Genomic DNA, 13,616 nt, shown 5'->3' with positions numbered 1-13,616 from the left:
GGCTAATACCTCGCCCACCTAATACCTCACTCTGCCACAAAAATGCACTTTAAAGGGAAGGTACACGTTTAGTAATTGTCAAAGACCAGTCTTCTCACTTGGTGTACCTCAACATAATGCATAAAATAACAAACCACCATACTATGCCATTCAAGTTTGTCTCTTTGCACATTGCAGGGACTTGCTGTAGCTCAGCTGAGCAAGATGGTTGATGACATCAAGCTATACGGGACTGCATCCGCAGCGAAACATGAAGCCATTAAAGAGAAGTTTGATCATCTATTTGATCGCACAACCTGTGACTACATAGAGGCTGTCAAAAAGTAAGCTTTTTGAAAAAAAAAACACTGGAACCTGTTCCTCATGGCATTTAACTCTTTGGAGACCACAGCGAGTTAGTGGCCACAAACGGCTTGTACAAAAATGCCCAAAGCGGTCACAAACGGCAACAAGATTTTGCCTACTTCCATTCACAAAAAAAGGCAAAAGAAAAGATCATGTCCAGATATGAAATTTTCCAATCCTTCTTACATGTTGTTAACTTAGCACTGGTCAACATGTTTTTCTGTTTCATGTAATTTTTGTTGACATTTTTTCACGAAAGAAAAAGTGATTAAATAATTAACACTACAACATTGATGTCTGGGCATTTTGGGACATTTTGGGTCGTTTGGGCATTTTGGGCATTTTGAGCATTTTGGGACCTGTAGGGTTATACAGGAATTAATGGTCTCTATACGCCTCTCTTAAAGGAACACGTTGCCTTGGATCGGTCGAGTTGGTCTTTGAAAGCCTTTGTAACCGTTTTTTATAAAATGCATATGGGTAGAAAGCTGTTGTAAAAGTAGAATACAATAATCCACACAAACATGCCTCGAAATTGCGTGGTTTTCCTTTTACCTCGTCGACTAAACACGTCGGCCATTTATGGGGGTCAAAATTTTGACTCCCATAAATGGCCGACCATGTTAGTTCGCACAGTAGAAGGAAAACCACGCAATTTCGAGGCAAACTTGTGTGGATCATTGTATTCTACTTTTAAAACATCTTTCCAACCATATGCATTTTATAAAAAACGGTTACAAACGCTTTTGTTTTGACCAACTCGTCCGATCCAAGGCAACGTGTTCCTTTAATATTTATGCATGAGGTACGTCACAATGATAACTCAAAACGAGGCGATGGGCGCAGCCACTGCAAGTGATGGGGGAAGTGCGCCCATAGCCTCATTTTGGGTAAGAGTTATGACGTCATGCATAAGTATTACGAGAGGCGTATAGGAGTTGAATACGACTTGTTAGTTCATGCAGTTTTCATTTCCAAGGTGGGTTTTCAAACAATATTTTAATGAAATTTTGCTGGTTCACCAAGTAAAATAACCAATGTCTATTTTTGTATTTTTTTTTTCTTCTTCTTTGTATCCCAATACTTCAGTGTTGCTGTTTTATTTATCCCATCTGCAATCGTAACTCTCTTCTTATGTATATTATGCCACACATCAGCTAGATGCTCCCAGCTGGCTTTATAATGCAAAGGAATTAATGATGTGAAGTGCCTATTGCAAAATGCCATTGCACTTAAGGCTACCACCTCTCTACGTGTAGGTGTATGGAGCAATCCAGTTTGAATGTTCACACCTTCCAACATATTTTCTTTACAAACAGAATTGATCCAAAGGGAGTTGATATTGTACTGGATGGACTCTGCGGTGAAGACACTAACCGGGGTTATGATCTCCTAAAACCCATGGGAAAATATGTCCTATACGGTAAGTCAATAATAAAACCAGAAGCCTAAGGAATGAATACACAGGCTCAAAAAAAAAACAGTCAGGGGTTCGCCCCGGTGTTCCTGGCTGTGGCTGCTGTATGCCCCGTGGCACCTTGTAAACCCTTAGAAGGTGCTACATAATTGGGTCTCAGAATTCATCATTGCAATACCCTACCTTTCTGAAAGTTTGTATGTATAGGGCCTACTCAGCGCCTTGAGTACCTTGTTTGGTAGATACGTGCCCTATATAAAACTTTGATATTATTATTATTTTTTAAACTAAAGCTACAGCAGTCACAGATTTTCTTGAATGAATCAACAGACCAACTGTGGCCAATTTCGTGGCTGTTCTTACCATGGAGTTCTGTTCTGCTTACAGCGCCTTGTAAAAGCCTTGTAAAAATCTGCCATAAGGGAAGAAAAAAGAAGGTGGCAGCTTAGCAGAGATTCCAAAGCAGATCATTTTGTTGATAAGCAGGAGGCATTCTGTTGAGCTAATAGTGGAAGAAAATTCCTGAAACTTTATATGGTCATTATTTTTTAAAAGCAAGACACTTAATTATTGCTGCATCCTTTTGATGGGACGTAAAGCTGTGGGTCCTGTGTGTTGTGTAATGCAAGTTAAAGAACTCAGTGCACTTATCGAAAAGAGAAGGGGTTCCATTGCCTTTAAGGTCGGCTAAATCTTAAATATGCGTCAAAGAGGGAGTTATAGTTGGGGGTACTATGAGATTTGCTGGTTTAATTGCGTTTATATACATGGGTATCCATCTTACTTAAAACAAATAAATTTAGAAGTACATCAAATAAGATGTCTTTCCTAGATCTTACAGTACATTTCTCTTTAAACAATTTTTTATTCTTAATGTAATTTTGTTACCACAGGGACAATTATTTTGTATTTTTAAATTAAAAAAAAATACTATCTGATTATTTGCAATATTTCTCAAGTTTGACAACACATCATTTATTTTTAAATAAGCTTGTTTCCTAGGAGAATATACTTTGTTGGATGGAATGGTTCAGGGCCCAATTTTATAAAGCCTACAAGCACAAAAATTTGCTTATCATGAAATTTCTTCCTTGGCTTGGAAAAAACAGGATTACTAACCAAATCTCCAGTTGTTGCATATTGCTTGATACTTTTGTTTGCTCATCCTGAGGCAAATTTGGTTGGTAATCCTGTTTTGATGAAGGAAGAAATGTCGGATAACTTTCCGTATGGCGCCACCACCTTTTCACTCATTTTTACAAAAAGGGATATATCAATCAGGTAAATTAGATACTATATTATTTTATTTCGAATGAAAAAGTGGTGGCGCCATACGGAAACTTTTCCGAAATGTCATGCTCAGCAATTGTTTGCGTTTACAGGCTTTATGAAATTGAGCCCTGATGGAAAAGTTGGTGGCACCACTTTTTCATTCGATATGAAGTAATATTAGTATAATAAGTATCTAATTTACCGCAATGAGATATCCCTATTTCATTTGTAAAAATGAGGGATAAAGTGGTGGCGCCATACGGAAAGTTATCCTTTTCACCTTGCTGAATGTGTACACTTCTATATTTTACCATATTTTACTATTTGTAATAACAGTAGGCATTATTGAGCTAACCCGCTCCTGTTTACAAAACAGTGTTAAAAAGTAAACAACACATTCAAGATGGCCGCCCCCATGGGCCGAAAGTTCATCGCCTCAAAATTCAGTTTTGTCTACATCAATATAAAGCTCGATTGCAACAAAATATACCCAACTTATAACCAATTTACACTTACCGGTTTGCCAAAGTTTGAACTATATCAGCACTTCGGAAAATGACATAATGCACACATCAATGTTGTCGTTTCAAGCAAGGCATGACACGTTCTCTCGGAAATTTAGTAGATTGTGTAGCGCCCTCAATCGACACACATGAATCAGTCAATGGGATTATCGTGAGAAGAGACGACGCGCGCCGAGCTGAGCGACTATTGGTGCAAGACACCTGTCTTCATTGGCGAGGCTTAGCTGCACCTTCCGCGTGAACGTGAACGTGAACGTCAGAAAGTTGTGTCGTTAAATTCTCACGTTTTTAGCATACGTGAAGTGACAATTTTTCATGTCACTCGTACGTGCGCACAGACGTCACTATAGCATGCAAAAAGCCCAAAGTTGCGACGTCAATAAACAACACAACTTTTTCACGTTCACGTTCACGTACGTATTGCTCGCTTAACGTGCAGCTAAACCTCGTTATTGATAGGCCCATGTAGGCCTCCTCCCCTCATTTGTTTAAAATAAAACACCCATTTTTTTGCATACTTCATGAAAATTTTAATTTTACACATTACTCCCAAAATTTAATTTAGAAAATAACCATTATGCAAAACTGAAAAGCCGGGTTGTGTGTGTTACGGTGCCCCCGGTGGACAGAAAAACAGGACATTAACAAACAAAATGGCCCCGTCCAAAAATAATTCGGATTTCTTTTAAGTATTATTTAAAATTGAAAAATATAATAAGGGCAGACAATGGTAGTTACGCTCTTAAAATCGTTCCAACTGACGAGTCGATTTTTTGGTAGTTGAACTAAAGTAGGCCTTATTGCCAGGTAGGCGACTGCTTGAACTACAATGAGGTTCGTTCCCGCTATCGTGTTCACGAACGGACGGTATAGTAGCGGAACGAACCTCATTTGCCGTAGTTAGTATTCCTCAGACAATCGCAGTGCATTCATACAAAGACTTAAAAATCAAAATCAAATCAAAAACTAAAACAATCTGTAATCACGACTTATTAGTGGGAGCAATGGTATAACTTTTAATGGGCTAACATTTTCTAAATTGTATCAAAGTTTAATTGATTTAGCAAACGAAAATAAAAGTTCATTGTCGTGGAATTTTATATTATCGACTTCTTGCCCTTCTCCAGGAATTTCTAATGTGGTGACGGGTGAAACAAGAAGTTTCTTCAGCTACGCCAGAACAGTAAGTCTGATTTTTGATTTTAAGAAAATAAAACTGTCTATATTATTAGACGGCATTGATTCATACGAAGTCTGTTCTGGATTATTCCACATCACCTGAAACCTTTTTATCCGAGCGAAACATTTTCGGATTTTTTACTTCAGCTTGAATTGTTTCTTTTTTTGTGTGGACTATTCCATTTTTTTCTTCATCCATTTAAAGGCAGTGGACACTATTGGTAATTACTCAAAATAATTATTAGCATAAAACCTTACTTGGTAACAAGTGACGTAGTTTTCGAGAATGAAGTAATTTGAGGTCTCGAAATCAAGCATCTGAAAGCACACAATTCGTGTGACAAGGGTGTTTTTTCTTTCATTAAAGTTATCTCGCAACTCCGACGACCAATATTAAGCCCATTTCACAGGGTTGTTATTTTATGCATAATAAGTTGAGATTTATACACCAAGTGAGAAGACTGGTCTTTGACAATTACCAATAGTGTCCAGTGTCTTCTTTGGGCGGATATCTTGTGGTTTTTTAGATTCTTATAGTCACGTCCAAAACTTGTATTTCCCTTTTAAGGTCCTTCCAGTTTTATGTTCCGTTCATGGTTGTGATTCTGCCCATTTTCTTTTCACTCGGAGCAAAATGGAATATTTTAGTATTTATCCTGTTGTGCTTTCCTAGCCTCTCGGCAAACACTTGGTTTTTTTTTGCCGAGAAGTTAAGTGGTCCCGCCGCTGTCGGTTTTTGAGCGGCACTAATTAGTAGATAAATCAAATTAGCAAAAAATATCAATTTGCAATGAATTTCATTTTATTGTTCTGTCTGTCTAGTGGTGGAATGTGGACAGCGTCAAGCCGGGCAAGTTGTGGGATGAAAATAAGACGATGTCAGGCTTCCAGTTCTACCATTACCTATTCGATCAATGCGGAGAGGAGAAAGTTAAGATCATCATGAAAGAAGTCTTCAAGCTACACACCGTTAATATTATTAACCCTGTCATTGATTCCACGTTTGCCTTCGAAGAGGTAGGTCACTAAAAAACTCACTATGCTTTGAGGCCGCTATCAGAGCCGATATTCGGAGAGTTACGACATCTTGCGATAGAAGCCAATTTGTTCCCAAGAAACACTTGGTCGAACACGGGGTGCCAAACTAGTCTGCCCATTGGGTTCTGCTGCATTTGGAGACAACATGGCGTCAAGCAACCACGTGACCAAAGAAAATGTTCCCTCCATGTCGCAACTCCGACTCTCAATATTATACGGCTCTGGTCCCAATGATATTCTATCCCCATCACAAAACGGCAAACTGTGTGCACAATCGTCTTCTGAAAGCGCGCTATTTTGAATAATCCTTCAGCCCATGTTAATTTTGCCATAATGGGGACAGAATCTCATGTGGACATAATTATTTTCCTAGGACTCCGTATCCAAGCTGGCGGTTCACGGCTACGACGATTTTGTAGTGACTTTTATGTCCGAATAGACATCACAGGTACCGGTTATAATGACTATTGTACACTTAAAATTAACATAACTATTAAAGAGTTCAAGTAAAAAAATTCAACCCCCCCAAAAAAGCAAATAATATTTCATATATCATCTTAGACCTGCTTGTTAAAAGGAAACTTCCCAAGAGACAGACCAACCTTAACAAGATAAATCAAACAAATTTGTTATGTAACACCACTGCGTTTTGCTAAAACTAAAAACGCTCACGTCACATACGCTAGCGATATTAAACAGGTTGTAACTCGACTTTGGAAACTCAATTTCTTTGCAGGTTGGAGAGGCGATGATGAAGATGCACGACCATAAGAACGTCGGGAAAATTCTCATCATTCCTGAGCAAGAAGCCAAGCCAAAGGTGAGTTCTTAACCCTTCTCGCGTGAAACTATGCTAAAATCATTCACGCATGCAAAGGCCGACAGTGTTGGCGACAATCGGAAGTTTCTTGGTTCTTCTTTAAACGTAAAAGCAATTTAGGGCCTAATTCTAAGTTTGACTCCATTGTATAAAAATGAAAAGACACCCACGTGCAAAATTGTCAGTGTGTGTGAGTTTTGTCTTCACCGTTTTTGCACCATCCCTACAGAAGTCAATATCCGTTGCCCCCCCCCCCCCCGTGTGGCAAGACTTGTTTGACAATAAGGAAGCAGGCGTGGTAAATCTTCAATTTCAGCGCTGATTTTCAATTACCAGAGTTTTTTACACTTTCTTTTTTACAAATTCACTTAAAGTCACTTTAACTTTTGTTTTATTACAGACTGCCAAATAATTCCCTGTAAGATTTATATTTTATTTAATATTATTTTTTGCATATTGAATAAACTCATCTCACCATTGACTCATTGTTCATAATCATCCAACACAACAATCATCTTCATCATATCACAATTTCATAGAGCTGTTTACGTATTGCAAAATAATTTTACTTGCTTGTAAACAAAAAACAAAGAACAAATCACAACATTTTGCATTAGTCAATAACAGCATCACGTGTGTTTTCCGAAAAACAATACATTCCCAAGCCGCTCCAAGACAAGTAAGCTACCAGAGAGGACATTACCGAAATGAAATTTGTTAATCGTTACCATTTTATTGTCAACATTGGCACTTTCTTCTTGATAATATTTCCTAAGTGGGAACAGACCCTTTAAAACAGCTCTATTAAATTGGCCTTTTATCATTATTTCTTCCTTTCCCTATACCGCACCATCCATCAATCATTGCAGTAAAACTTTATAAAATAATTTACCTGATGATAAAATGTATAAAGTGATAGAAAAATAAAAGAATATTATGGATTGTTACAACCTGGGAAAGCTGGATACTGAAGCTGCATCACAAGCCTTTCAGACTATAGTCGAGGGTGTAAATCTACTCGATGTAGTGTTGTAAAAGGCGGGAAACTATGATAGGGTGCGTTTTTGCTGTTGAACTTGCCATTGATTGATCACTGGACATTGACCGAAACAGTTATTAGTTACAGCCGCGAAAACCCAAGAACAAGAATCTATGGTTTGCGGTAATAACACATGGTGATGATAGCTATCATGGTGATGATACTTGTATTTTTATATCCACCACAAAGTTTTAAACCTATCTAAGAACATCAGTGTTAACTTTCCCAAAAACTCCTACCATTCCTACATTTATACAAGGCAGCCTTGCAGTTTGGGTCAAGGACTAGGATTTTTCACGTTAGTGTTCAAAGATCATGTGTTGGGCATGCACTCATAATTTGTTCGTACATTTTTCACATGACGAATGCATGCGCATTGTGTTCAAATTATAGCATGCCGTTCCTCGTCTATTATTCAAATTTAATGCGACGTGTATTTATGCAATTTTGAGCTGCTTTGGGGAACTACTTTTAAAAGTTTGGGTGTTTTCAATTTGGTGTGAGCCAGCATGAATCAGATATCATTTTGAAGAACATCAGTTGAGTATCATTTCCCCGCCTTTTCTCATTCCGTCACCAGCCTATTGTACCAGAGACCATTGCTTCCGAGGCCAGCAGCACAGATGACGTCAAGGAACCAGATACACCAAAGTAAAGCATTCCAAGCTGTGAGAATTCACTCGTTATCCGACGATGAAAGTATACGAGTTTCGAGGAAATATCGCCCAGTTCTATTCATTATGAAGTAGGCCTACATATCGAAGTACACCATTTGAATTCTGCTACCCGAAATCCAACTCGGAAGTCGAAGGCAGTTTGCCATTTTACTCTAGGTAGTTTCCCGATGCCCGGATCTATACCAGACTGCAAGGCAGCTTTCTTTGACTTTTACTCAAAACATGGCAGACAGCGTTATAATATTTTCTCGAAGAGATATTTTTTAACACATGAACAGTTGATTATGATTTGCACATGGATTAAAATCTTGATAAAAACCAACAGGCATGCTAACTATCATCGCATTGAGATTTTAATATAATTATTTCTGAGTCGAACAAAAGACGCAATTCATAAATTTTCTGTGAACTATCTCGTCAATGACCGATTATATTCTTAAACTTACTGCAGAGCTACCCTCCCCTTCCTATTTAGACCCCTAACAAAAGTGCATGCGACGTCTTCATAGTTTAAACAGCACATAAATATTATTAAACATTAATGTATACATTCCTTGATTGCCATTATTCATGGCATTAATTAAGAGCTAGCAGTGAATTACAGTGCCATATCAAAGTGATGTGTTAAAATTGTTATTGGTTGTTATCTCGCAAGATATTCGGGGAACATTTTACGGGGCCGACAAAAAAAAAGTTGTCTGAAAGAGCTAGATATAACATAATATGTGTAGCGCGCCGTACCGCCCGCTTAGCTTTGGGTTAGACTTTTAGTATTCTTGATGAATTGAAACCAAGAAAAGCGGAATATCACACTACGTTACCTTACGTTACCTTACGTTACGTTACGTTACGTTACGTTACGTTACGAGTATGAGATAGTGACGTCTTTGACCAAGACTAGGGATCTCTAGTGTACCGTTCTAGCCCCACATTGGAAGCCTCGTTTTATTCTTCGGTCCCTGCTTCGGAGGCGATGTGTTTTGTCATTCCGTTGACATTTTATTTCAGAAGAGAACCTTGGTTGTTCAATGATATCTGAAATGTTTGTTTGTTTGTTTGTTTGTTTGTTTGTTTGTTTGTTTGTTTGTTTGTTTGTTTGTTTTGGTTTGTTTTTTGGGTTTTTTTGTGTGTGGGTTTTTTTGCGTTTAGTTTATGGTTTTTCTAAAGTACTGGATTTTATATTGGTGCCGCTTTTGTTTGTAGTAATACAGTTGATACGATAAAATAAAATAAAAAATAAAAAAAAATATTTAGGTCTACTTGTAATTATAAGATGACAGCGATTACTGAATAAAATACAACAGTTAATATTTTGATTCTCTTTAGGAAAGAACTTCGTGAAAAAGTGCTAACAAGGATTGCAACATTCCATAAAAGCATTGTCCACGTTGCCTTTTAATATGTATTTTTTGCACAAGATTATTATGCCCGAACTGTCCATTCTTGCCTTTGAGTTCCAAAATAGCGTTGTACAGGAATTCTGCAAAAGCTGTCCGGTGACACTTTTGGTAGCAGTAGTGGGATACCCCTTTTTACATAGCTCTGTCTGAATTGGTTGCTGCAACGGTAAATGCAGCTTTGCATTCCTATGCCTTTGTACATTTTGGGGTCATAAACTGGTGGCACAAGTGGGATACTATTCAATGGACAAGGACTTTTCCTTAACAAGTCTAAAACATCTAAAACATGTATAAGTCATACAGAGAGGTGCTATCTTGATTGCATAAATGGTGACAGCAGCGGGATTCATGTAGAACAGGATTAAGAAATGAGTCAATCGACAAAACCTTCACTTGCTAAATTTAAAGGTCGACAGAACATTTGTTTTGAAAAATTGTCATTCATATAACTGTTATGCATAATGCAGTTTCAAAAATAAAGTACATTTGCCTATTTAATGCTGTAGCCAAAGAAAGTATAGTAATGCCTTCCACTTTATTTATCCTTCCATTAAAATATGTTATTCCATGATGACCTTAATAAACCATACAGTGATCATCTGAGAATACCAGTCACTATAGAAATCAAAGTAAGATAAACATCAAAAGAATGTCAAAGCTTAGCCAAATACTGCTACTTTGCAAACTTTGCAAGTGTTACCGGCTTTTTCAAGGAAATCCCTACCAACTGCCCTAGTGGAATTTATGGTGGCAGCAGTGGGATACCATATTTAAAGATTACCGATGTGTGCCATAGTAAGGCAACATCTGTTTGTTCAAGGAAATCCACATCAGCTGCCCAGTGGAATTTATGGAGGCAGATGTGGGATAACCTTTTCAAAGCTGACCGCTGTGTGCCATAAGTCAAGCACCACTGGCTATTATACTGCCCGGTAAAGCAAAACCAATCGTAGTGATCTAGAATTTTTTTGATTAGCTGATCAGGTAATGCCTTCTACAAGAACATTGTGATTATACTTGGTGCTTGCATGAATCTAACAAAACAGAGTATTAATATGCACATGTATGTATTATGTAATGATCTGTATACAGGGTCTCAGTTCTAGGTTGGACCTAAAAATCTTAGAGCTGCTTACTTAAGCAGAAAATGTTGCTTAACGAATTTCTGCATACCAACAATGAGCTGGATACCAGTTGAAGCTTGTACATGGTTCTTTACCTGGTAACCTTATTCTTGTAAGCATAGTTTTGTGATTCGACAGATGTATGAATTGGCCCTTACAGTAGCAGAACAAATAATGTGCTTAAAGTACCTTACAGGTATATAAAGAAATATTCCTTGTGCGTGTCATGTATAAGTCATAATACAAATAATTTTTCGCTCGCACAGCAAGAGCAGAAATGTGGCACTAACCCTGTGGGAAAGTGGGAAATGGTGACATCGAGTTCCTACGTTAAGCTGAGATGAGAAATTAAGCCAAAGTCCTTCAAATACAATTTAACATAAAAGTGGATGTTTTTATGGAAAACTAAGTTTTGTAGCAGATATCATCAGGTGAACTGAGTGAATATATTTTGAGAGGCAAAAATTGATTTAATATGAATGAAAAGTGAATTTCAATAACACCTGAGAAGCTCAGCATGTCCAAATGATCAAACTTCACCATCATTGGTTGCATAAAATATGACATGTCACATTGAACCAATCAGAGCATCTTTGTCATCACATTTCAAACTTAAAAAAACAATAGCCATTCAGACGGGTGAATGGCATTGTTATCGTGAATTAAATCAAAATTCATCAATTGAATCAAAATAAGATATTTTTCTAGTTGCCCTGTCTAAACTGCCAGTTGAGTCCAACACACGAAACGGAATAGTTGTATAATATGAAATACCAAGTAGAGAGAGTTATATATTATATAGTTTTATAGTAGATATCAAAAGTATACATAAGAGTGGTACTATATATTTGTTCAATCACACAATGCAATATGATCGTTGAAATAATAGGATTTAATAGTAGAATGATATCTGTACCCATGTTGTGTATTGTTAGTGATAGCCATTGTGTTATACAAATAATAATCTAATTTATAATTTAACATCTGATAACTGATATAACACATCATCAAGAATCAGGAATGTTGATATTAGGGTCACTCTGTTAGCCAATAATCCCTTAAGGGCGTAAACTGGTACCTGCGAGGGTAGAGGTTGATACTGCGTTTGAAAAAGCCTTTGGATTGCCACAGTGGCCGTTTACTACCCAGGAAGCTTGGAAAGATTAAAGGAATGTTATTGGCCCAATTACCAGGGCACTAATGTAAAGAACATTGATATATTATTGTAAAATGTGCTATATAAGAACTAGTTATTATAATTATTACTATAAACAAAAACGCACCTACAGTGATCTGCGATATGGGAAAAATAACAAAATGAATATTGCCTATAGCCCATATATTAAATTGATAACTACATAATAGCCAAGATATGTTATAAGCTCGCTGATGATATATCAATGTTGCTTTGCTGTAAAAGTCTCTGTAAATAATATCATGGCGAGTAAAGGGGGGGGGGGGTTTACTAAAAACAGTATCTGCGAATACGACATGTACTTCCAAGTTCCAACAGTGTTTGTGCTCAACTATTATTCAAATAATCAAAAACGCTAATTAAGACTACATGCATTTAATATCAGAATACACTGCTGTATTATGATAGCTACCAAGAATTTAAGCAAATTTGCTTATAACAGATAAATATTGCAGAGCAGAAACTAATTTGCATCACTATATCATATAGCTACTAAGAATAAGCAAATTTGCGAACCACAGAGGATAAATATTACTTAGCAGAAATACAATTGCATGATACATGTAATCTAATATTGCTGCCAAGAATAAGCAATTTAGCTAACAATGGATAAATATTGCTCAGCAGAAATGAAATTGCATGACAATCTTGGATTGCTACCAAGAATAAGCAAATGTTATAACCACATATAAATCTTGCTAAGCAGAGACAGGTTTAAGGCCTGACAATGTTGTCTTGGCTGAGCAAGAAATGGCCAGGGTACCAGTCACAGCAATAGTAACTGAATGGTGATCTGGCTGTTACCGGTAGCCCTTTTCAAAGCAAATGCTTCTTGTGCTTAGCAAGTTTTATGTGCTTACAGGCTTTATGGAATTGAGCCCTGTTTGGTTACAATGCGTTAGTGGTGTAAAACCAAGATGGCCGCTCCATGATATCTATTAATTGACAAGGTCCTCAATATATCACTTGTTATTTGTTGGTGTCACAATGCCCATTACGTTGCCACCATTTGAAAGTAGTTTGACAGTCATTGGCTGGCGTACAGTAGAGATAAATGTCATTGGCAGCAAGGTTTTGAGTTATGCCTAAATTATGAAAATCAGCAACTGCATTGATCAGCCAATCGGGTACACGTACCACTGCCAAGGCAGCTATGATTGGATTGTTTAAATGTAAAAGTAGTTTAGTGACGATGCTATAGCGTAGAAAGGTAAAACAAGTCAGAGATAATGTATACATATATATATATATATAAAGAGGAGATATGTAATTGATATCGAAATGTGTAATTCCAAAGCATGGTGAGAAAGAAATTAAACTAAGAAAACGGGGATAAAAATAAATAAAAAGTACCTGAATAAATAACAAAAATTGCAGCACGAAAATGGTGGATAATTGTTTGTGTTGATTGAAAGTACTTTTGCAAAAGAGTTGTTTATAGAAGTCTCACCATAAGAGTCTTCCTCGAAGGCTTAAAGAAGGACAAGCACTCCAAACACATACACAAGTATCATGGTGTAAGAGAAGTTTAATTGGAGACGCTGATTTTGGTATTAGTCGCCGGGAGATTGTGCAAAATCGTCTGG

The 13,616-nt window shown here is 37.2% G+C and overlaps 1 protein-coding gene across 2 annotated transcripts in view; it reads left to right on the top strand.

The window, feature by feature from the left end:
• Positions 1–13,414, top strand: part of LOC139934692 (synaptic vesicle membrane protein VAT-1 homolog-like) — a 29,451-nt gene extending 16,037 nt beyond the window's left edge. Inside the window, exons 4-10 of one of the 2 annotated variants that reach the window (XM_071929053.1) lie at positions 178–323; positions 1,665–1,768; positions 4,686–4,741; positions 5,560–5,754; positions 6,512–6,595; positions 6,996–7,013; positions 8,215–13,412. In XM_071929053.1, the coding sequence (XP_071785154.1) occupies positions 178–323; positions 1,665–1,768; positions 4,686–4,741; positions 5,560–5,754; positions 6,512–6,595; positions 6,996–7,007 (597 nt within the window). In that variant the 3' untranslated portion in view covers positions 7,008–7,013; positions 8,215–13,412. Of the gene's footprint in view, positions 1–177; positions 324–1,664; positions 1,769–4,685; positions 4,742–5,559; positions 5,755–6,511; positions 6,596–6,995; positions 7,014–8,214 lie in introns of both variants that reach the window. The other variant, XM_071929052.1, reaches the window with a different exon arrangement.
• The last annotated feature ends 202 nt before the right edge of the window (positions 13,415–13,616 follow it).

This window comes from Asterias amurensis, chromosome 3, assembly GCF_032118995.1.
Source record: "Asterias amurensis chromosome 3, ASM3211899v1".
Taxonomy (NCBI): Eukaryota; Metazoa; Echinodermata; class Asteroidea; order Forcipulatida; family Asteriidae; genus Asterias; species Asterias amurensis.
The sequence above is the reverse complement of the archived record's forward strand: the minus strand, read 5'-3'. Positions and strand labels throughout refer to the sequence as shown.